Below are 24,938 nucleotides of genomic sequence, written 5' to 3'. Positions count from 1 at the left end.
TGTCTGTTTATCCATCTGTCTGTCTGTTCATCCATCCGTCCATCCATCCGTCCATCCATCCGTCCATCCGTCCGTCCATCCATCCGTCCGTCCGTCCGTCCGTCCGTCCGTCCGTCCGTCCATCCATCCATCCATCCATCCATCCGTCAGTCCGTCCGTCCGTCCGTCCGTCCGTCCGTCCATCCATCCATCCATCCATCCATCCATCCATCCATCCATCCATCCATCCATCCATCCATCCATCCATCCATCCATCCATCCATCCATCCATCCATCCATCTTGCTTTTAATGACCCTGCAAGTTTTGATCAAACATTCAAAATATTAAGAAATTATTGTATATCTTTTTAAATATGAGGGAAGAACATGGATGTTTTTGCATGTGTTCATTATTTCTTTGTATGGCAGTCTGCTCTGGTCAAATATTATTTCCGCACAATTTGGCATCATTGCATTATCACAAATAAAACCCTTGACTCCAAGCTTAACTATGCGATATATATATATATATATATATATATATATATATATATATATATATATATATAATTATATATATATATATATATATAAAAGGGTTTATAAAATATTTTAAGGGTGTAATAAAGGGTGAAGGTCAATTTTCCTAGTCTGGACATCACTTACAGTATTATTTAGATAAATATGCAAATATATTTACTTTATTTATTTGATCAAAAATACTGTAAAAAAATAATATTGTTAGATCTTATTACTGTTTAAAAATTAACCTATTTATGTGATGCAAAGCTGAATTTTCTGCATCATTACTCCAGTCTTCAGTGTCACATGATCCTTCAGAAATCATTCTTATATGCTGATATGCTCCTCAAGAAACATTACAAAAAAATTATTGTTGATACTTTTTTCAGGATTATTTGAATAAAACAAAAAAAACAGTGTTTATTTGAGATAGAAATTTTTGTAATATTATAAATGTCTTTGTCACTTTTGAATTTAATGCTTGCTGAATTAAGTGTTAATTCCTTTAAAAAACAAACAAAAATCATACTGAGCCCAAACTTTTGAATGGTTATTTGATAATGCCTGATAGTTTTAGACCATTTTTATAGTCTACCTAATATACCCTCAGAGAATTTTAGAGATTTTTTTTTCTAATTATCAGAATGTTTTTTCCTAATTGCAGTATCAGAATTAGTTTTATAACGTATACAGCCAAATTAAAATCCATAAAGGGCATTTTGCAATTGCACCAGCTTTCCGCCCAGGAACCAGACCCTCTTTTAAAGTGAATAATTTCGAGAATTACATCCCTTTCCTGTCCTCAAGCCCTTTTGAAAATATTCCAATTAGGGCTCATTATCAGGGCGATGGCTGATGATCTTATGCGGCGAACATGCAGAACATTCTAGAATAATGAGCACAGATGCGGTTGTAGATTATGGCCGTGACACCGCGGTTTGATGTCGCTGCATTGTGGGAACGTGCCTTTATCAGCTCTAACAAGCCTGCTAATAAGATTACACATTAGACATGAGGGAGATGAGTGAATGTGGTACAAAGCAACAGCCCGGCTTTTCAGTATGTGTGATGAAGACGCTGTAACAGGCAGATCTGGTGTAGGTGTGCAACTCTCATGTCTCTGCACTAGTTCAGATTTGGTTTTGCTATTGAAGTTTAGATTTAATGATAGAATGATTAAGCTAATTTTCTATTATACTCGATGTATACTTGACATACGTTAGCTCTAAGTGAATGAAAACATCCTGCAAAGTTTTAAATCTGAAAGTGCACCGTATATAATGTTAGTGTCTTTCAAGAGTAAGAGAGTCAATGAAATGAATCGTTTTTCAAATGAGTCATAAGCCGTTTTGTTGTGACGTCAAGACGAAACATTAGCATATTGCCCGCCCACTTATTGTGCGCGCAGACACCAGGGAAAACTTGAACCTCAAACACTGCAGCTGATTCCTGTGGATACTGGACAGCATCATGTTGAGAAGACGCTGTGCTCTAAAATGTGACGGTAAAGAGAGTTTTTTTTTCACTGCCCAAGGACGAGCATGTGAAGAATCAGTGGTTAAAATTCATCTTTACCACGATACCACTGCAGTATAATCCTAAACATTTGCTGTGTTCCCTGCTTTTCAACTGCAACTGCTTTTCAAATCTCTGAGTTCAATGTAGGATTCGCAAACCGCTTGCTCTTGAAAGATGGTGTTCAAAATACTTCGTTTTGAGTTTGATATTGTGTTGGTCTCCTGCTAACATTATTACTGTCTTACTGAAATACTTCTGCTAATCAGTTGTGGGCCACTATTATCTAAAACTCTGTATATTAATGCAGATTGTCTGTCGTTCTCACTACTTTGAGGAAAGATTAAGCATGGAGCACGATTTGTTTGACCAACGTTTATGTTTCATCAGTCATTCACGCTAGAGCTCGACTAATGTATGCATTGTTATTGATACAGTTTCCGCATGTTTACCGCAATAAATCAGAAAAATACTCGGTAAATAAATAAGTACAAGTAAAATAATCGGTTTGTTGATGGACATGCACTTGTTAATGCTGATAGTGAGGAATTACAGTTGCAACATCTCAATGTACCTCAAACTAAGTAGCGCATCACTGAGAAACGTCCTGCTCGAGTCGTCCTTGCGATGGAGTTTCGGGTTGAACAACTGGTTCTTCCAGTGTTTCATCATCGGACTCGCGCTCAGATTGATATGGTAAAATCGACGTCATTGTTATTTACTGTGTTTAGTTTACGGTGCAGGACACCTCTGGACAGCTGACGCTGTTATGGCAATGGCCGTTTTTGTTTTCAACGCCTGCGCTGCACACTGTAGACCAATCACAACAGACTGAGCCATCTGGCCAATCAGAGCAAAGTAGCTCACGGAAAGGAGGGATTTAGAGAGATGGATTTATCTGACGAGTCGTTTGAGAATCATTGAAAATGTGGTGATGTGCAAATATTATGAGAAAATGAAAATGCATGCCTTAAATGCATGTAAACATGTTGTTGGAGACTCCAAAACAACATTAGGAAACTTTAAAATAGCATAATAGGGGCACTTTAAATAATTTAATAGCATGAAATGGTATGAAGTTAATAGCATGAAGAGGTAGTGACCTCAATAAGCCAACCTTTTTCAAAGCAAATAAACAGTTGTTACTGTTATTGTAACTCTTATTTGGAGCCAATTTCATGTTCAGTTTTTGAGAAATTGTGATCAAGTGTTGCTGTTAAACACTGTTCCAGATTTGTGCTATTTGATAAGCTGTTCAACACTATTTATCTGGTGATGAAACTGGGTATTTATTGACAATCATTTTAAAATTTAGAGATTAATAAATTGATTGCAACCTGATATATTTTTTAAAGCAGTATTCTGTATTTAAAAAATAGATATCATGAATATCTGCAGCTAGTGCATAACACTTTTTGACAAAACTGTTTTTGACTAAATGTGTGGTGTTTAGGTGAGAGATTCATCTTGTTTAATACTTTATTGGAAGACTTCAGATATGTATAAGAAAACACCGAAAACTTGATTTAATAGCATCACTTTATTTAACAGTGTGATATATATATATATATATATATATATATATATATATATATATTATACAGTATAAACATGCAAATATTTTTTAAATATATATACATGTATGTCTGTGTGTATGTATATATATATATATATACACAAAATAATTCTAATTCTACTAATAATCGTTGCCCAGCACTAGTTCAGTTTTATTTCAGTTACCGAAAACCATTTTTAATAGTTAACAACAACAACAACACCATTGTATAAACATTCTTTAGACTGTACATTACTAGTCTCATCATCAGGCGTCATGGACCGACTGCTTGGCCAGAATAAGATGCAGTGTGGGTCTGACTGTTTGATGTCTAATCAAAGGTCTGGCTTTGCGAGGCTAGCACATTGCTGAAAGCTAAGAAGTTTTCAGAAGATGCTTCAACACACCCATCATCAGCGCGTCATCCATTCACTGTGATACTCTCAAGCTGGAGAAGTTCTTTCAAAGCCTTGGCTTGAGCAAACCCTTCATCAGACTGAAAAATCTTCAACCCACACTCAAGCACAACACAAACACATTCAGATTCAAACAACTTCCCTGTTGCCACAGGCAAATCATATACTCTGCCACCGGCAAAGCTGAGAGATGAGGTGTAGCGTCTGCTGTCTCGACTACATTTTAACTATTTTAACAGAGCTCGGAAGAAGTGTTGGTAAACTTCGTGTAAAAACTTCGGGTTTTTTTGAGGAGTGTGATGCTAGAAGATGAAGTGAAATGTACCATGAAGAGCATTTTAAATATAGACTGTGCTTATTTTGCACTGTCAGTAAGGAGGCTGCTTTTCTCTGAGGTAATGGTGTTTGTCAAGGATGTGAAAATATTTTAAATCATGAATGAAAAATCATATTCAAATTCACATCCCTGCTAGCTTAATTTATTAAAGCGCAAGCAATCACAAAACAATATCAGCATTCATTCTTTCTAATTGCAGTATGGTGACAGCTTAGTCATATCACTAATTATCTCATTATCTTGACTCCAAATTTTGACTCCAGGAACCCCCATTATCCAAAAACAATTATTCAAAGGTCCCATGATTTTTACAGTTTTTCGTGTTAAGGATATGGATTTTTAAAAATATTTTTACTTACACAATTTCTACCTCATAGATTATTTTAGAGCTTGGCTTGACTAAACAAGTATATTCATTATAAAAATGCCCACCTAGTTGTAAGATATAAAATACTACTATAATAGATACTTTTTGGAAATCACACTTTTAAGATTAGGCTTATATTCTGATGGGTGAATTAAAATATGAAGCATCTTGATTTTTTATTGTTTTGGCTCATTTTGCTGATTGTTTTGTCTTATTTTAAATAATTTTAAGTCATCTTGAGGCCATTTTCCAATCTCTTTAAGTATAATAAAGCATTGGGTGAAGAAATATAAATATGTGTCTGTGTTGACATTTCTGCAAAATTATATTACTGGTCTTGCACGTTTTGCAACACTTTCAAAGTGAAATGTCCAGTCAGCGGCACTAAAAGTGGGTAGGTTGTTGTACGTAACGTGTCAGTGTGGAAATGAAATGTTTGGTGAGTGGCATTAAAAGGTTGATGCTCTATCATGTTTGAAAATAACATTCCACCAGGGCTTGACATTAACATCCACCAACCCGCCAAATGCAGGTGGATTTCAGCAGTGGCGTGTAATGCAGTCACTCCTACTAGCCACTTTGGCAGGTTGAATTTTTTATATAATATATAGGCTACATTTTTCAATTGTAGTCTTTTAAAAAGGCATTTGAAATAATAAACCATTGCTCCATAAATCCAGGCACAGCAGTAGTTTCAAATCATTTCATTTTCAGATAATAGTTACTACATTACCTCAATGTCATCCTCCTTTCTTCGTTTCCTCCTCCTCCTGAGTTTGTTAATTTTGGTAATGAGTTTTGTCTTTTTCTTCCGCAGATTACTGAGCTCCACAACATTAAGAACATTACGCGAATGCCACGAGAGACCAAGAAACACGCAGTGGCAATTATTTTCTGTGATGAGACGTCAAAGACATTTGCCTGTGAGTCAGGTAAGCATTGTCTCCAGCTATAAGAAAAGTCTTTGTTGTAGTGCTGGATTGTATCCAAAATGACTTCATTTATTCTATATTTCAAGACGCGCAAGTATTGATTTTCACATATCAGGGATAATCGTTTATTCTTTGAGTTATTCCATTTATACCTTGAAACTGGAGAAGGTGCTGAAAAACATTAAGGCTAGTAAGTGTTAGAAGAACCCATTGGGATATACAGGGATTTTTTTTTAAAATTGTGTCATAAGCTTGTGTCTAAGTGAATGAATATGGCCAAAGGCAACAGACAGATCTGCAGTTAGAAAACAAAACAACAAAAGAAAGGCTTAAAACACAAACACGCATTTGAAATATGAATGAGATGCTTTACTCACCATTAGCTTGGCAGCAGAAAGTGTCTTTTCCCATGTGTTTTCTCTCCTCTCACACTGAAAATCTTGTAGTGGAAAGATGGCAATGTCAAAACTGATCAAAGTTTTCTCGCAGGGAAAAAAAGAAATACATCCAGAATACAAAGATGAGTTAGCACTAACTTGGTTGCGAAATGCTTTTAGAATAGTTTTAATATTCAGTTCTGGGGTTTACCACAATCGTCATTTTACCGGACCGAATAAAGCATGATTATCCCTAATTAAATGTAACATTTTGTTTGTTTGAGAGAAATTGTTGAACTACCGTTTAAAAGTTTGGGGTCAATTTAGAATTAGAAGAATTAGAATTAGTGTTAGAATTAAAAATGTATGCTCTAGTTATGTGAAAAACACAATGGGAGTGCCTCAGGGATCTGTATTAGGTCCTTTACTTTTTAGTCTTTATATTAATGATCTTCCACAACACTGTAATGGAGTTGACATACAATTAAATGCCGATGACACTGTTTTGTACACACATGCAAAAAATGCTAAGCTAGCAGCAGAGAAATTAACTTATGCCATGCAAGGTGTTGTTGAATGGCTTGAACAATCTTGTCTTACTTTAAATATTAGTAAGACAAAGGGTATGTTCTTTAGTAAAAATAAGGGGCAGACTCAAACTGCAGATATTTTAATTAAAAACGAAGCAATTGACATAGTTACTGAATTTAAATATCTTGGATTGATCTTAGATTCAAATTTTTATTTTAAGAAACACATTAAGAAAATGACAAAAACTATCAAATACAATTTGGCAAACTTTAGACAGATTAGATCGTTCCTCCCTATGGATGTAGCCAAAATATTTATGCATGCTTTAATTTTTTCACACATCTCATATTGTATCACCTGTTGGGGACAAGCCAAGTGAGTCTGCCATTAAACCTCTAGAATCACTATACAAGCAAGCTATAAAAAATACTTGATAAAAAGCCATTTCGCTATCACCATTGCAAGATCCTATAGAGAAACATAATTTATTGAGTTTTGAAAATTTTAGACTCTTTTCGAACTTGACTCTAGTGTATAAGATTCTACACGGCCTGGCCCCTCCTTGTTTATTGGTTTTTATTTGCAATCGCCCCGTAACTTCAGTAAAATCTACCAGAATAGCATCCATTTTTGATTGTAATATTACCTTTCTGTCGTTCAACCTTTAGACAATCTGCTTTTTCTTACAAAGCCACTACACAGTGGAATGCAATAGCGAATGATTTAAAGAGCTGCAATTCCATTAGAAGTTTTAAGTCAGAACTAAAATCCTTTCTGAAGACTACTCAAATCTGTACTCACTGAAGCTGATGTGGTGTTGATCAAATGTGTTTTTTTATTTTTTTGGGGGGGTGGTGTGAGATTGTTTTTATTTGTACCCTGCCAGGGGACTGCAGATGTAAAATAGCCTAGGGCTAACTCTGGTACAATGCATCAAATGGCAACATTTATGTTATAGATTGTACATGGTCCCTAATAAAAATAAAATAAAAAAAAATAAAAAATTTTTTAGGAAATTAATGGTTTTATTCAGTAAGGGCTCATTACAATGATCAAATGTGACAGGAAAGACAATATTACAAATTATTTCTATTTCAAATAAATGCTATTCTTTTGATCACAGTTTCCTCAAAATTATTAAGCAGACAACTGTTTTCTACATTGCTAATAATAAGAAATATTCCTTGAGCAGCAAATCAGAATATTAGATAATGATTTCTGAAGGATCATATGACACTGAAGACTGGAGTAATGATGCTGAAAAGAGACAAGACAAGCATAAGAGATAATACATTAAAAGAAAACATAAAAAAAACTTGAACGATAAAAAAAAAAATAGCGTATAGCTCCTATGGCATTTGAAATACACATGCTCATGTATGAATGAATAAATGTAAATGGTTAAATATGCTTTATCCGCTTTTCCACATCATATTTTGAACCGATAACCTGCATCTAGTTTAACGTAGTACTAAATGCACAGATACAATGCTGAATAATGAGTATTTAAATTACGTCATTCACATCAGAAAACACCTCCTTTTTATGTAAATAGCTTTATTTAAATATATTTATAATGAGCCTAATTCGCAAAGCTCAGCACTATTGAATGGCATTTAATTGAAATAAAACTTGTCTTAATGTAGCACTGAATTTGTCCTTTGCCTTCACATTTTCCTGTCGAGCAAAATTCCCAGGTAGGATAGGAGAGGAGAGAGAAGGAGAGAAGGGGAAGACGGGAAGGAGAGGCAGTGGAGTGGATGTGCAGGGTGAGCAGTACGGTGGACCCGCTGGGATATCATTAGCACCTCTGGGGTCTTCCGCACTGCCAGGGGGAGGCGAGGAATGTTCTCCTGAATCCATTTACCACAATAACCTCCCCACCCCCAGCTCTGCCTCGACTCTCTTCCACTCCCTTCAGAGCCAGGATATTAATGGGAAACGGGTAGTGCGGGCATAGGGCATAAATGAAGAGCTGTGCGAGATATGGGCGTACACCAAGGGTTTGCCTTGAGGCCGTTTAAATGAAGTCTTCAGTCCTTCGGTGTTGCATCTGTGACACTTTCAAAGACTTTTCTGTGCTTGTTTGTTTGTGATGTGTCCTGCTGTATTAGATCACCTTGTTGTCCTTGGGAGTAAATCACCTTTGTGTCAATGTGGACCTCATGCGCCTGTGTGAGTGTGCTAAACTCTCCTTGTGGCTCCTTTAATTTTGGCACAGGTACATGTCCACAAGCCGCCCCCTCTCGAACTTCCCCTTTCCCACTAACTCCGGCCATATGGAGCTTGTGTCCCTCACATGTCCGCCACATGTAGGAACTCGACCTCCCTTGATCCTTCACTTCCACTTCCTCACCTCCCTCTGAGTCTGTCGGGTTACGCTTGTGCTGGTCCGACCCTTTTCTTCTCTCTCACTTTCTCTCTCTCTCTTAGAATTATCATGTCTGACTATGAGGGCTGTGATTTATAACTAATTTAAATCAAGATTTCACATTTTGCTCAATGTTTTCTCAATGTGCAAATTTAATTGTTTTATAATGTATACATTTTGCACCCAAAAACAAATGAGCCATAAAATAAAATATAAAAATATATAAGTATAATAATAAACCGTTCAAAGGTTTTGGGGTTGTTATGATTTTCTTTATTTTTAAATGAATGCATTAAATTGATCAAAAGTGACAGTAAAGTATATTTTACATTGTTACAAAATATTTCTATTTAAAATAAATGCTGTTCTTTTGAACTTCATTTAAGAATCATAAAGATTGGAGTAATGATGCTTTGCCATCACAGGTATAAATTACATTTTTAATATATATTATATATATATATATATATATATATATTTATATTGTCTATATATAACTATATTGTATAATCATATATAGAAATCCATTAATAAACCAATATTACTATTGTGCAAATAAATGCGGCCTTGTTAAGCATATTAGATTTCTTTCAAAAACATTACCAAATCTTACTGACCCCAAACTTTTAAATGGTAGTGTAGATATTCCTAATATAAAAATTCAGTAGAGCATGACATTAGCAATGCCAAGGTCTTGAATTTGTTTTCAGGGACTGCATGAAAAAAAAAAAGTATACCTTCTATAAGATGGTTAGTCATGCATAAATGTAAATCAAATGTTAATTTAAAACTTACATTTGATGTTTAACAATGAATATTGCTTTCTTGCTTTTAAGATGCTCTACTTAGCTAAATGAAAATGCTCACCGTCCTTATAAAAATAAAGCAGCAAAATGTAATTAAAATGTCCCCTCCCATGTAAATGCATTTTTCAGTGCTTTAAAGTGGCTTCATCTTCTCAGTGCAGGGCCCAGAGACCCTACAGATCGATGAAATTCATCGATGATTATTTTCATTATCAATTTGATGTTGCCACATTAATCTATTTTCATCCATCCTGACCCGTTTTCTCTCTCCTGACTATTCATCATGTAGTTCTTCTCATTTCCTGTGCTCTGAGTGAACCATTAAGCATGTGAAGATGTTGTGCTGTAAAGTGCTGTGATTCCACCGGGCATCTTTGTGTTTGTGCACATAGCTGCCTGAGCACTTGAGAGTTTGCCATGCTGATGAAGTATTTGTTTATCCAATTTTCCACTCAGTGGGCCCAAAAGTGTGTGTGAATTTAGACACACTTAAAGGTCACCGTCTCAGGAGAGAGGCCATGCAAAAACTCCAACAAAAAGCTTGTATAAAAAAAGGAGACAATGTAGACAATGATTTTTTTTTGTGATTGAATAAAGTTAGATATAGATAATCCAAGGCATTGTGGTTTTATTTCCAGCTTTTGGATCTGTGTGCACAACTTATCTGAACTTATTTGATAGGACTTTATTGTCTTATTCACTGATGCATTTGGCACTAAAACAAATTCTAGTATTTTTTTTTTCTGATTGAATATTTTGAATGGTGCCTGCTCACATTACTCAATCAAGCTAAATTTAAATGTGAATAGACATACAGTATTAATTTTAGGCTTCAATTTCTACAGCAGAAATATACTTAGGGAAACATCAAGCAGACAGCCATTGTTATTCAAACAAGCTCCGCTGAATACGCAAACTCGACCAGGTCACGAACTACTTGGCGCATAATTAGACAAATCTAATCTCATAATGTTGAGCTTTCAAACGCATGTCACAAGGAGAAGTTGTGTGTAAGGAGCTCATTTTGTAGTTGCCGTAGTCATAATTTGTGTTCCTTTTGTGTCATTGTGCTTAACTGCATTAGGTGCTTCTGAGTGGATGTTCATTTGCAAGGTTTATTCATTAGAAAGATTCTGTTCAGAGTCTGCTGTAGATTAGCCAGGAGCTTTTCAAGAATTCCATAAACTAACTGCCAAGAAAAAAAAAACAAGAAGTCACATAAATACATGCAAGTGGCTTACTCAACATGCTCAACTCCTACAGAATGCTATTTGTGTTTTTCTTTTGTGTGCAAACAGGGGCCAAAATAACTATTGCAACACCTGCCAATAATGTGTAAACTGAGAAAATGTGCCACCCATAAATATTCTTTTTACTGTGCATTGAGCTCTGCATTATTTATATAACTATAAATATATCACTCTATACACTAGCAGTTAAAAGTTTGGAAGAATTACGATTTTTGTGTTTTTTTTTTTTCGAAAGAAATCACTAAGACGTTATGCTCACCAAGATTGCATTTTTAATAAAAAAAAAAAAATACAGTAAAACAGTAATATTGTAAAATATTATTACAATTTAAAATAACTGTTTTTTATTTGAATATATTGTTTATATATATATTGAATATGTATTTTATTCCTGTGATTGAAAGTTGAATTTTCAGCATCATTAGCCCAATCATGATTATTCAGAAATCATAATCTATTATGCTGATTTGGTGCTCAAGCAAGATTTTTTATTCATTTATTATTATCATCCTTGTTGAACACAGTTTTTGCTGCTTAATATTTTGTTCACAGCACCAATTAAAAGTTTGGGGTAAGAAGAAGATTTAAAACTTTTATTCAGCAAGGACATATTAAATTAATCAAAAGTGACGGTAAAAACATTTATAATGTTACAAAAGGTTTATATTTCAAATAATTCCATTTCAAATGTTCATTGAAAAAAATGTATCATGGTTATCGCAAAAAATATTAGGCAACAAAGAAACATTTTTCAACATTATAATAATAAGAAACTATATTAAAAATAACTAATAATAATTGAGTACCAAATCAGCATTTTATTGATTTGAAGAATCATTTGACTCTGGAGTGATGGCTGCAAAAAAGATTCAGCTTGGCCATCAAAGAAATAAATTACATTTTAAAATATATTAAAATAAAACAGTTAATTTAAACTGTAATAATATTATACAATATAACTGTTTATTACTGTATTTTTGATCAAATAAATGCAGCCTTGATGAGCATAAGAGACTTCTTCCAAAAACATTAAAACAATTGTATTATTCCAAACTTTTGACCAATAGTATATAACATTACTATATATAATATCATTTATATATGAGTGTAAGTGTAATAAATAGTAAAGTTCCCCTAAAAAAAGAAAACCTGTCATCATTTTCCCTCATGTTGTTGCAAACCTGTATGAATTTCTTTCTTCCATCATTGTGCTTCCTAAAAATGGCCAATAATTCTGTCTTCTTTCTTGACAGCCGGTTTTTCCTCACATTTTGCACTTGCCGAGTATTTTTAGACTGTGTCCAAACCTATAAACTTGCCTGTCTGTCTGTCACTTCTGTATGTCTGTCTGTTTGGACATGACTACTGGCTATTTTAGTTTTAAAACACAAATCTCTTGTAACATTAAACATTGAATAAATATTCATAGAAAGGCTAAGCTGGTTGATGACTAGAAAAATAACATTCATCACCAATGTAGCCTTTTGTGCATTAGTGCTATATCTGTAAATGCGTTTTCTTCTTCTTGTTCCCTGTTTGCCGCTGTCTCTTCAGTAGCTGCTCCTGTATGTTTGCATATAAACATGATGATATGGATGTGTGTGTCCACAGAGCTGGAGGCTGAAGAGTGGTGGAAGTTATTGTGTTTGGAGTGTCTGGGCAGCAGACTTAATGACATCAGCCTGGGAGAACCGGACTTGTTAGCAGCAGGGGTGCAGAGGGAACAGAACGGTCAGTATCCAATTAGAGCCCAGCTTTTTGGGTGATTTTTACTCTTGTACTCCCTAAATGATTCTATTACAAGGACCAAATGTGTTTGTTAAACACAGTCCCTCCAGGTCTGTTCTCATGTTTATAAATGATCTGCTCGGGCCAAGGATCTTTACTAAGCACTAATGGGTACTGCCGTGCATCAGAGCATCGGCCCATAATGAAGCTTGTCATAGAGATGGATGAGATTATGACGCAGAAGAAAGCTGGATGAATACGTATAGCACCTCTGAAAAAAAAAAAAAAAAACACAAGAGAACTATGTTTTAAGGAACATTAAATTACTAAGATTATTACATTGCATGTTTTAATTTGATTGTGTCCTGCTCTTAGCTGCCAGCAAGGCCTTATTTACACCTGGTATTAAGATTAAAAAAAGGAGTAAAATGTTTTGAGCTTGTCCAGAGGTAGTGGAAAACTCCTTTGACCGGATTGCTTTCGTTGTGTAAACGTTCATGTGATCGAATGCGTTCGAACATCCACAAAAGACCGCCTACTGACCAACATTATGGGAAGCGCGCTAACCAGACGGGATTTAAACTTTGTTGGCTGATGACCCAAGTTTAGTTTGATGACACAAAAAACCTACCAAGCACAATGTTGTCTTATCCATTCTTGATTTCTAACACGCGTTCTGCGTGGTCTTGCGGCTTTCAGTGCAGAAACGAAAGCTGATGCTCTCTCTGTATTTTTCCACTGTCTCTGGGCACGTTCATATGTAAATTGCAGGAGCTTATTTCATCCATTAGATCGAAAGATCTGGACAAGCTCATCCATTTACCTGCCTATAGAAATCAGGACAGAAGTGTAATCCCTATTATGCTATTTTAAAGTTTCCTAATGTTGTTGTGGAGTCTCCAACAACAGGTTTACATGCATCAAAGGTCAAATTTTTTTCATTTTCTCATAATATTCATTTGCCCATCACCACATTTTCAATGATTCTCAAACGACTTGTCAGATGAATCAATCTCTCTAAATCCCTCCTTTCCGTGAGCAACTCTGCTCTGATTGGCCAGATGGCTCACTCTGTTGTGATTGGTCTACCGTGTGCAGCGTGTGTGTCGAAAACAAAACCGCCCATTGCCATAACAATGTCAGCTCTGCTTGTCCTGAGGCTTCCTACACCGTAAATTAAAGCAGCACTCAGTAAGAATTCCGTTTTTGTCAAACAGCGACCCCTAGAGTCGCTGTGGAGTACTTGTACTGTCGTGAATAGCACTCACGCAGAGATATCTCGCACTCACGGCCGGATCCCCTCCCCCTGTACACCGGTACCTGTTCAGTAGGATGGACGCTGTAACGAGTGGAAATAAGGTATGGCCCCTTTAAGAGCTGCGCGCGCCCAACACCACATGTATATGCCGCCGGGTTATTTCTGTTTGATGCTCATTTTATCAGAATTTGATCAGATCTGTTTTTTTGCCGTAAAGCAATTCGTTACCTCGCGAGACCTGATATCACACGATACTTCTTAACACTCAGGCCGGCGACACGCCGGCCCAAAGTTGCAAGGGTGGTTTTGCGGCTCACAGGCACCAGGGGAGTGCGAGACGACCACCATTCAACACGAAATCAGTAATATAAACATTACAGTGACTCCAAAGCTGTTCGGTTAAGGTACAAAAGTTACTTAGTTCACCTTTAAACACAGTAACTGTGTGTTCGCTCTCGCCGTCCTGCCAACGACGCCGTAGAAAGATTCGTGGACGCTCTGATGTAGATCGAATGCTTGGTCTTTTTTTCAACTTTATTTAAAGGGGCCGCAAAGCAAACAAGCATGTTGATCATTATTTTTGCAGACTGACCAAGTTGGGTATAAGTTAACCGCATGGAATATTTTAAATGTGAATGTAAGAAATTAATCGATGGAAAGAACTTAACAATTATAGTGAAATGTTTGCAAACAAAATAAACCAATTAAAAGCCATTTATGTGGTGTGTTTTTTGTGTTCATAAGTGCTAATCTAATTTGCATTCCTGCTGAAAAACAAGCGTTCTAGCACGAACATGTTGCCTATAAATAGTGTTGCGCGCCTTCTTATCAAATTCACATAATCAACCCCTCCTCTATTTTGCCTGGGAACTAATGTGGTCAGAACCAAAGTTTACTTGACTGCGTTCTCTGGAATCCTCTCAAGCGGAGGACTTCTACATTCCGATCGTCAGCTGTCCAGAGGTGTCCTACACCGTAAACTAAACACAGTAACAAACAATGGCGTTGATTTTACCATTTCAATCTGAGCGCGAGTCCGATGCGCTACTTAGTTTGAGGTACATTAAGATGTTGCAACTGTAATTCCTCACTATCAGCATTAACAAGTGCATGTCCATCAACAAACAGATTATTTTACTTGTACTTATTTATTTACCGAGTATTTTTATGATTTATTGCGGTAAACATGCGGAAACTGTATCAATAACAGTGCATACATTACCCGAGCTCTTGCGTGAATGACTGATGAAACATACACGTTGGTCAAAGAAATCTTGCTCCATGCTTAATCTTTCCTCAAAGTAGTGAGAACGACAGACAATCTGCGTTAATATACAGAGTTTTAGATAATAGTGGCCCACAACTGATTAGCAGAAGTATTTCAGTAAGACAGTAATAATGTGAGTTAACCAGTTAGCATGAGACCAACACAATATAAAACTCAAAACTAAGTATTTTGAACACCATCTTTCAAGAGCAAGCGGTTTGCGAATCCTACATTGAACTCCGAGATTTGAGAAGCAGTTGTCAGGAAAATAAAGGGAACACAGCAAATGTTTAGGATTATACTGCTGTGGTATCGTGGTAAAGATGAATTTTAACCACTGATTCTTCACATGCTCGTCCTTGGGCAGTGAAATAAAAACTGTCTTTACCGTCACATTTTAGAGCACAGCGTCTTCTCAACATGATGCTGTCCAGTATCCACAGGAATCAGCTGCAGTGTTTGAGGTTCAAGTTTTCCCTGGTGTCGGCGCGCACAATAAGTGGGCGGGCAAAATGCTAATGTTTCGTCTTTATGTCACAAAAAAAAACGGCCTATGACTCATTTGAAAAACGATTCATTTCATTGACTCAAGAGTCGACTCTTACTCTTGGGACACTAACATTATATACGGTGCACTTTCAGATTTAAAACTTTGCAGGATGTTTTCATTCACTTAGAGCTATGTTACACACTACATGAAAGGTCATTTTCAGAAAAACATAATAGGGGCACTTTAAAAATACATATTTCACTCATAGTTATACGGTTAGCTTTAGTTTTGTAATTATATTTTCATTTTATTTTTATCTATATATTATTATTATTATCATTATTATCTATATTATTTTATATATATATATATATATATATATATATATATATATATATATATTACAAATAAAATTATCATTAAAAAATTATAAAGGCTGTCAAGCAATTACAATTTTTAGCGAAATAATTGCATGATGTGCTGATAAATTAATCGCACATCAAATGTGGCTGAGAAATGACCCCCACAAGATAATTTAAAGTCATTAATGTGTTAAATGAGAAGCATGAAATAGACAAAAAGTAGCTTTAGAAAGAGACATTTTATTTGATTCAACATGGAATTTATTATATGTAAACTTTTAGGCTACAGCGACCATGGTTTTTCTTTAGAAGCTGCATCTGAATTGGTATTTAGATTATAATGGGGTGAGATTAATGGATATTAAAGGGATAGTTCTAAAAAGAAACTTCTGTCATCATTTACTTACCCTCATGTCTTTTCAAACCCGGATGACATCTTTCTTTCTTCTGTAGAACATTAAAGAAGATGTCTATTTGTCTAATGTCTATTTGTTTCATACAATTGAAGTCAATAGTAACCAACACAGTTTGGTTACCAACATTCTTCAAAATATCTTCTTTTTATGTTCCACTGACTGCTTTTTAAGGCAACTTCATCTCCTCTTAGATCAGACTGTTTCAGTCTGAGATGGTCTGAGTTGTGTCTGTGTTTATGTGAGTGTTTTTTTAAGCATAATTCCGAAAATCAATATCAGTTTATCTCCTAGTGCTGCTGAAGCATTCAAGCATTACGCTGCGTCAGACACCGTGCCGTGATCATCACATTTTTTTTCAATCAAATGACAGGCAAATATTGATTTGTTTTCATAACGACAGCGCAATATGTATATGATTATATCAGCTGGAGGTCAGCGAAATGATCGTTTCTGCGCTATTCGACAGCTGAGGAATAACGAGCAGAGAGTTTGCCATTTTGCGCTTCAATTAGACCCTCTAACGGCGGGCTGCGATAATTAAATCAGAGTTAATTTTCACAATCCCTAAAATAGACCCCACATTACATTGCCTCTTCCTCCGGAGAGACACATAGCTTATTTTGAAGCATTAGGTATAATTAGGCACTATTAATTTGGATTATGAAGTGCACCCTTGTCTTTTCGAAGCTAATTGAGATGGTGTGGTTACTCCAGCCACGGTTGGCTCGGCTGCGGCTCTATGGCAACAATCTGTTGACCTTTGTGCACTGCAAGAGCTGCATCTGCAAGAAGGGAAAATAGTCCGTTGGAAAAATAATAATCTTGCTAGATGGCTCTGTTAAGATGTTCTCTCGCTCTCCAGCCGTACCCTTTAATTCTCTGTCATCTTTAGGCAGAGCAGGATCTGTCAGCTGCGCAAATAAAAGCTGCATTTACCCAAGCTGTTTTAGATGTCTGTAAATATGACAGCTGAATGGACTGTACCGCCACAGTGGTTGCCCTTTTTTAAGCAAATGTAATTATTATTAAAAGAAATGTCAATCAAACCGCAGTCGGCAACCTTTTCATATCTGTTAAAGAAACTGTTTACCCTGTTATGAATTTTCTTCCACACAAATCATGATGAACTTCTATGAGTCATTTACTTAAAGAAAGCACTTAGTTTTGTCAACCTACTTAATATAAATCCCTAGGTTTGTTGGGTGAGCTTCATCTGTGCTTGTATCGAAATATATTAAAGAACATTTCTGCAAAATAGTGGAACATTTTTTGACAACCCCAACCCCTTCAGCTTCAGCTTCATGGCTCCATTCTGGCATATAACGCCCACTTTTAGTGATTTAATCAATTCCCAATGAAAACAAAGTCAGGTCCTATTCTACTTTTGTTCGCATTAAATATCCTGTTTTAGCCTACTTGGTAATACTAATGGAAGTAAAATGAGCTGTGAACACAATTTCGATAAATATTATATTATATAAAATGTATAATATTATATAATACATATAATGTAACATATAATGTATTATAATCTTGTAAATAATATTATCTTGTCACATTATTTGCATGTGGTTATTAGCTAAATAATTAAAGCATATATAAATCATTTTTATAAGAGGAAATTAAGTATTTTATTTAAATAGTTAAAAAAAATTAATTGATTTTATGTTTTTTTTATTTGATTTTATTTATCAACAATCCCCCAGTCTTGTCACATTATTTGCATGCTGTTAATGCACAATTATTAAAACGTATATAAACCCTTTTTATAAAATCTAATTAAGTTTTTTTAAGTCTAAAATGTATCTTTTAATGGTTTTAATTGTTTGTTTGTTTGTTTATTTATTTATTAATTTATTCAATTTATTATACATACTTTTTGATCAAATCAACAATCCCCCAGTCTTGTCAATTTGCATGTTGTTAATGCAAAATAATTCAAACGTATATAAATCCTTTTTATAAGATCAAAAGAAGTGTTCTTTTTTAATGTTTTTAATTTTTTAATTTTTTTTTTAAATTAAATTATTATTATTATTATTATTTTATTTTTTTATCAACAAACCCCCAGTCTTGTCACATTATTTGGATGTTAATGCAAATTAATTGAAACGTGTATAAAGCCTATTTATAAGATCAAATAAAATAAAAATGTCTAAAATGTATATTTTAATGGTTATATAATGATTTATTTTTTTTGTATTCATAATCGACAAACCCCCAGTCTGGTCACATTATTTGCATGTTATTAATGCAAAATAATTAAAACATATATATAAATAATTTTGTATAAGAACAAATTAAGTTTTGTTAAGTCTAACATTTCCTGTTTGTTTAATAAGTAAAACATTAATTGTTTATTTTTATTTATTTATTTACTTATTTATCAAATCAACAAACAGTCTTGTGGCATTATTTGCTTTTAATTGTGGTTTTTAATTGTTTATTTTATTTTAATTTTATTGTTATCTCAACAAACCCCCAATCTGCAGTACTTATGACTTTTAATTATTTTTATTTCTTTTTTCCAGAGAGATTTAATGTTTACTTGATGCCTACCCCAAACCTGGATATCTATGGAGAGTGCACAATGCAGATCACCCATGAAAACATCTATCTTTGGGACGTCCATAATGCCAGAGTCAAGCTGGTCATGTGGCCGCTCAACTCCCTGAGGAGATACGGCAGAGACTCAACCTGGTTCACATTTGAGTCCGGGAGGTGTGTGAACACCATTCGATTCTAGTTGGGTGTGCTTTTGTCTGAGAAGATGTTTTCATCCTAAATCCAATAGTCCTGATTCTGCTGCTCTGCATATTGATTCGCTGATTCATGAAGGTGCTCCACATTTAACATAAGCTTTCCCTTACAGGCTGCCCTTAAAGTGTACTCCTACTGTTCAGCCTATTACAAGAAGTGTGTGAGTGTACTGAAATCTAATAGAAGCAATAATGCTTAGGGGTGTGTGTGTGTGTGCATGTGTGTTGTGCTTTTACAGGATGTGTGATACAGGGGAGGGTTTGTTCACGTTCCAGACCAGAGAAGGTGAGATGATCTATCAGAGAGTTCACTCTGCCACACTGTCCATCGCTGAGCAACATGAACGCATGATGATGGAGATGGAGAAGAGCTCACAGGTATAGTAAAACTTCACATCTCAAAACTCTATAGGGCACACTGGGGCAAAAAGGCATTTATTATTTAGTATTTTATAACAAAGGGTTAAAAAATCCTTTATGATGGAGTGAAAACCGAGGACCGTGACGTTGCACGGCATGGCGCAGCCGGGGCCCCATCCTGGAGCCAGGGCCGGGGTTGGGGCTCATATGCGAGCGCCTGGTGGCCGGGCCTCCCCTCATGGTGTCCGGCTGGGCTCAGCCCGAAGGAGCGACGTGGGGCCGCCTTCCCGTGGGCTCACCACCTGCAGGAGGGACCATAAGGGGCCGGTGCTTAGTGGATCGGGCGGAAGTCAAAGGCGGGGGCCTCGACAACCCGATCCCTGGACACGGAAACGAGCTCTAGGGATGTGGAACGTCACCTCGCTGGCGGGGAAGGAGCCTGAGATTGTGCGTAAGATTGAGAGGTAACGACTAGAGATAGTCGGGATCACCTCCGCGCACGGCTTGAGCTCTGGAACCACACATCCTTGAGAGAGGATGGACTCTTTACCACTCTGGAGTTGTCCATGGTGAGAGGCGGCGGGCTGGTGTGGGTTTGCTTATAGCCCCCCAGCTCAGCCGCCATGTGTTGGAGTTCATCCCGGTGAACGAGAGGGTTGCTTCCCTGCGCCTTCGGGTTGGGTATACGTCTCTCACTGTCATGTGCGCCTACGGGCCAAACGGCAGTGCAGAGTACCCGGCCTTCTTGGGGTCTCTGGAAGTGGTGCTGGAAAGTGATCCGACTGGGGACTCTGTCGTTCTACTGGGGGACTTCAACGCCCACGTGGGCAGCGACAGTGACACCTGGAGGGGCGTGATTGGGAGGAACAGCCCCCCTGATCTGAACCCGAGCGGTGTTCTGTTATTGGACTTCTGTGCTAGTTACAGCTTGTCCATAACGAACACCATGTTCAAGCATAAGGGTGTCTATCAGTGCACGTGGCATCAGGACACCCTAGGCTGGAGGTCGATGATTGACTTTGTGGTCATTTCATCCGACCTCCGGCCGTATGTCTTGGACACTCGGATGAAGAGAGGGGCGGTGCTGTCAACTGATCACCACCTGGTGGTGAGTTGGATCCAATGGTGGGGGAGGAAGCTGGACAGACTCGGCAGACCCAAATGTACTGTGAGGGTCTGCTGGGAACGTTTGGCTGAGTCCCCGGTCAGAGAGATCTTCAACTCCCACCTCCGGCGGAGCTTCGACCGGATCCCGAGGGAGTCTGGAGAAATTGAGTCCGAGTGGACCATGTTCTCCACCTCCATTGTCGACGCGGCCGCTCTGAGCTGTGGCCGTAAGCTAGGGCTGCACAATTGATCTTATTTTAATCACGATCACGATTTTGGCTTCCCACGATCAAATTCGCGTGATTGAGCGATATTTAATCATTCCGTTCATAGAATGTTCTGTATCAAAGTTTTTTTTTTTTTTAAGCCAATCTAGCGCTCTTTAAACCACTGTCCGATCACGTGCCTCCATGAACCAATCAGAATTGTTCCCTGCACCGCGCAGCTTAGTTAGACTATGTTAGACTATGAGGCGCCGGACTGGACAAAAGCGAATCGAACTGCGCGAGCTAGCAACACTGCGCGAGAGACCGAGTGACACTACGCGAGAGAGACTGAGTGTGTCCGAGCATTAGTAAATTGCATTAGTAAATTGGTACATACTACATAGTAATATATAATTATTATATAAGAGGCATAGAATTAATCATGATCTCAATATTGATCAAAATAATTTTGATTATCATTTTGGCCATAATCGTGCAGCCCTACCGTAAGGTCTCTGGTGCCTGTCGAGGCGGCAATCCCCGAACCCGATGGTGGACACCGGAAGTAAGGGATGCCGTCAAGCTGAAGAAGGAGTCCTATCGGGCCTGGGTGGCTTGTGGGACTCCTGAGGCAGCTGACGGGTAGCGGCAGGCCAAGCGGACTACAGTCTGGGTGGTTGGGGAGGCAAAAAATCGGGCCTAGGAAGAGTTTGGTGAGGCCATGGAGAAGGACTACCGGTTGGCTTCGAAGAGATTCTGGCAAACTGTCCGGCGCCTCAGGAGAGGGAATCAGTGCCCTACCAACGCTTTTTACAGTGGAGGTGGGCAGCTGTTGACCTCAACTAGGGATGCCGTCGGACGGTGGAAGGAATACTTCGAGGATCTCCTCAATCCCACCGACACGTCTTCCATTGAGGAAGCAGAGGCTGAGAGCTTGGAGGTGGACTCATCCATCTCCCAAGCTGAAGTCACCGAGGTAGTCAAGAAACTCCTCGGTGGCAAGGATGAGATCCGCCCCTGAGTACCTCAAGTCTCTGGATGTTGTGGGGCTGTCTTGGCTGACACGCCTCTGCAGCATCGCGTGGCGGTCGTGGACCGTACCTTTGGGCTGGCAGACCGGGGTGGTGGTCCCTCTTTTTAAGAAGGGGGACCGGAGGGTGTGTTCCAACTACAGGGGGATCACACTTCTCAGCCTCCCCGGGAAAGTCTATGCTAGGGTACTGGAGAGGAGAATACGGCCGATAGTAGAACCTCGGATTCAGGAGGAACAGTGTGGTTTTCGTCCCGGTTGTGGAACACTGGACCAGCTCTATACCCTCTTCAGGGTGCTGGAGGGTTCATGGGAGTTTGCCTAACTGATCCACATGTGCTTTGTGGATTTGGAGAAGGCATTCGACTGTGTCCCTCGTGGAGGGTGCTCTGGGAGTATGGGGTCCCTGTACGACCGGAGCAGGAGCTTGGTTCGCATTGCCGGCAGTATGTGCAGCTTCTGCAGTAATCCGGTCAATGTACCGGTCTGTCGTGGTGAAGAAAGCACTGAGCTGCAAGGCGAAGCTCTCGATTTACCGGTCAATCTACGTTCCTACTCTCACCTATGGTCATGAGCTGTGGGTCATGACCGAAAGGACAAGATCCCGGATACAGGCGGCCGAAATGAGCTTTCTTTGCAGGGTGGCTGGGCGATCCCTTAGAGATGGGGTGAGAAGCTCGGTCATTCAGGAGGAGCTCAGAGTAGAGCCGCTACTCCTCCACATTCAAGAGGGGCCAGCTGAGGTGGCTCGGGCATCTGTTTCGGATGCCTCCTGGACGCCTTCCCGGGGAGGTGTTCCGGGAGCGTCCCTCCCGGAAGGAGACCCCGCGGAAGACCTAGGACACGCTGGAGGGACTTGGCTGGCCTGGGAACACCTCTGTGTCCCCCCGGAAGAGCTGGAGGAAGTGTCTAGGGAGAAGGAAGTCTGGGCATCTCTGCTTAGACTGCTGCCCCCGCGACCCGGCCCCGGATAAGCGGAAGAAGATGGATAGATTGACATTTTATAACAATTTGCTGTGTGTATTATTGTGTAATATTAGTACAAGCATATTTCACAACTGAGTCTTAATTGTAGTGTTCAAATTGGAGGGATTCTGGGGTTCTTTATTCATTTAGCATTGATAAAATTGATAAAATAATAATAATAACCTCCATGTGCACATAAAATGCAGAGTATTACTTCTTATCTTTTTAACTTTTGACAGTTACTGGAAAAACTATGGATTCAATCACCTAATAGAAAATTTAAAAAGATTTTTTTAAATACTTAAAATTAATTACTGTTTTAAATGTGGGGGTCAGTAAGACTTTTATTTAGAAAGGATATATTAAATTGATAAAAGTGAAATTTTTTATGTTACAAAAGGTTTTTATTTCAAATAAATGCTGTATCACGGTTTCCAAAATAAATAAATAATTATAATTAAGCAGCACAACTGTTTTTAACATTGATAATAAGAAATGTTTCTTAGAATTAGAATGATTTCCGAAGGATCATGTAATACTGAAGACTGGAGTAATGATGCTGAAAATTCAGCTATCACAGGAATAAATTACTTTTCAAAATATATAAAAAATAAAAAACAGGTGTTTTAAATTGAAATAATATTTTACAATATTACTGTTTTAAATGCAAAAACAAATGCAGACTTGATAGGCACAAGAGGCTTTCAAAAACATCAAGAAAGCAAAAAACAAAAGTTTGTTTAGGACGGAGGGGGGGCACACAAGGTCTCTTGCTCTACACTCATTGTGACAATGAATTATTTGATATACTTAAAATAATGGAATTAATAAAAATGTATATTATTATTCAGTCTCATAATCAATTATGAAATATAATAGAAATTAATATTTCTAGTTTTATAAATAGATAAACATATTATTATTAAGTTTTATCAATCTGTTTTATTTTTATTTCTGTATCTTTTTACAATATTTCATCTGACATTCTTGGGTATTGAAATAGTCAATAATTTATATTATTTAGTATAGTTCACATTCATATGTGGTTGAAAAATTATGATATACCTCCATATCATCGCTCTACTCCTTGTCCATTCCGGATTAAATGAGGTCTGACGTTTCGGCATTTTAACGTTATGATATGACGTAGGCGTAGTAGGCAGCACATCGAGGCTTGTTTACGTTTTTAAACCAATGATATATCAGATATTTATTTGACACCGCTTTCAGCCAATCATTTGTTTGACCAGAGATCTTACAGCATTAGACGCTATGCTGCTGCGTCTCAATAAAGATTCAAGAGCGTTTTTTTTTTTTTGGGCCGATTCAGCGCAACTCCAAAAAGGAGGACAAATGAGTGTCCGGCTTGAGGCTGCGCCGGACACGGGGCTTAAAATCCGGACGTATGGCCACCCTACCAAGAACACACATACTGATAAAATAGAAACCTTCAGCTGCTACTGAAGTCGCTTTGGATAAAAGCGTCTACCAAATATGTACATGTAAATGGATTAGAGATGCAATATAACAACAGAAATAACAGCCTCAAGAGTTTTTCATGGTTCAAAGCTTTCTGCATCTAAACAGTGATGCCTTGAAATGTGATCTTGACATTTTTATTGTCAGCATATCACTGAAAGCACATTTTGGTTATTTCTCTGTAACCTCCTGAAGCTAGCGAGGTTGATGAATCGTTCAGTCGCCTGGTGCGGATGGTCTTTCCTGCACTATTTAAATCTGGCTGGCAGTGAATCTATGCTGTCATCTCTAAGGCCTTCAGTGGAGGCTGATGAGACTTGACCATATGGCCCTCCGCTCAGATCTCGCATTCAGGACCCCTGCCAAAAAATGCTGCTTGCTCTGAAATCTTGATCTAGACTCCCGCTACGAGTATTATTTGTTCGAATTTACGAAATTCTCTTAAAATGCTGCGATAAAAGGCTGTAATGACATCACACTCCACCTGTCATCTTTAATGATCAAAACAGCCTAATGCTGTTTACTGTGAGTCTCGGTCTTTGAAATCCTCTC

At 37.7% G+C, this 24,938-nt stretch overlaps 1 protein-coding gene across 1 annotated transcript in view; it reads left to right on the top strand.

Annotated features, from left to right (window-relative positions):
• The window catches only part of dok6 (docking protein 6), a 70,702-nt gene that overhangs the window by 30,041 nt on the left and 15,723 nt on the right, over positions 1–24,938 (top strand). The window contains exons 3-6 of the mRNA XM_056254097.1: positions 5,509–5,623; positions 12,570–12,689; positions 19,011–19,200; positions 19,478–19,616. Of these exons, the coding sequence (XP_056110072.1) occupies positions 5,509–5,623; positions 12,570–12,689; positions 19,011–19,200; positions 19,478–19,616 (564 nt within the window). The remainder of the gene's footprint in view (positions 1–5,508; positions 5,624–12,569; positions 12,690–19,010; positions 19,201–19,477; positions 19,617–24,938) is intronic.

The sequence above is a fragment of the Rhinichthys klamathensis genome, unplaced genomic scaffold (assembly GCF_029890125.1).
Source record: "Rhinichthys klamathensis goyatoka isolate OS25496 unplaced genomic scaffold, OSU_Roscu_1.1 h1tg000110l_1, whole genome shotgun sequence".
NCBI classification, from domain to species: Eukaryota; Metazoa; Chordata; class Actinopteri; order Cypriniformes; family Leuciscidae; genus Rhinichthys; species Rhinichthys klamathensis.
Note: the sequence above shows the minus strand (reverse complement) of the source record. Positions and strands in the feature narration are given on the sequence as shown.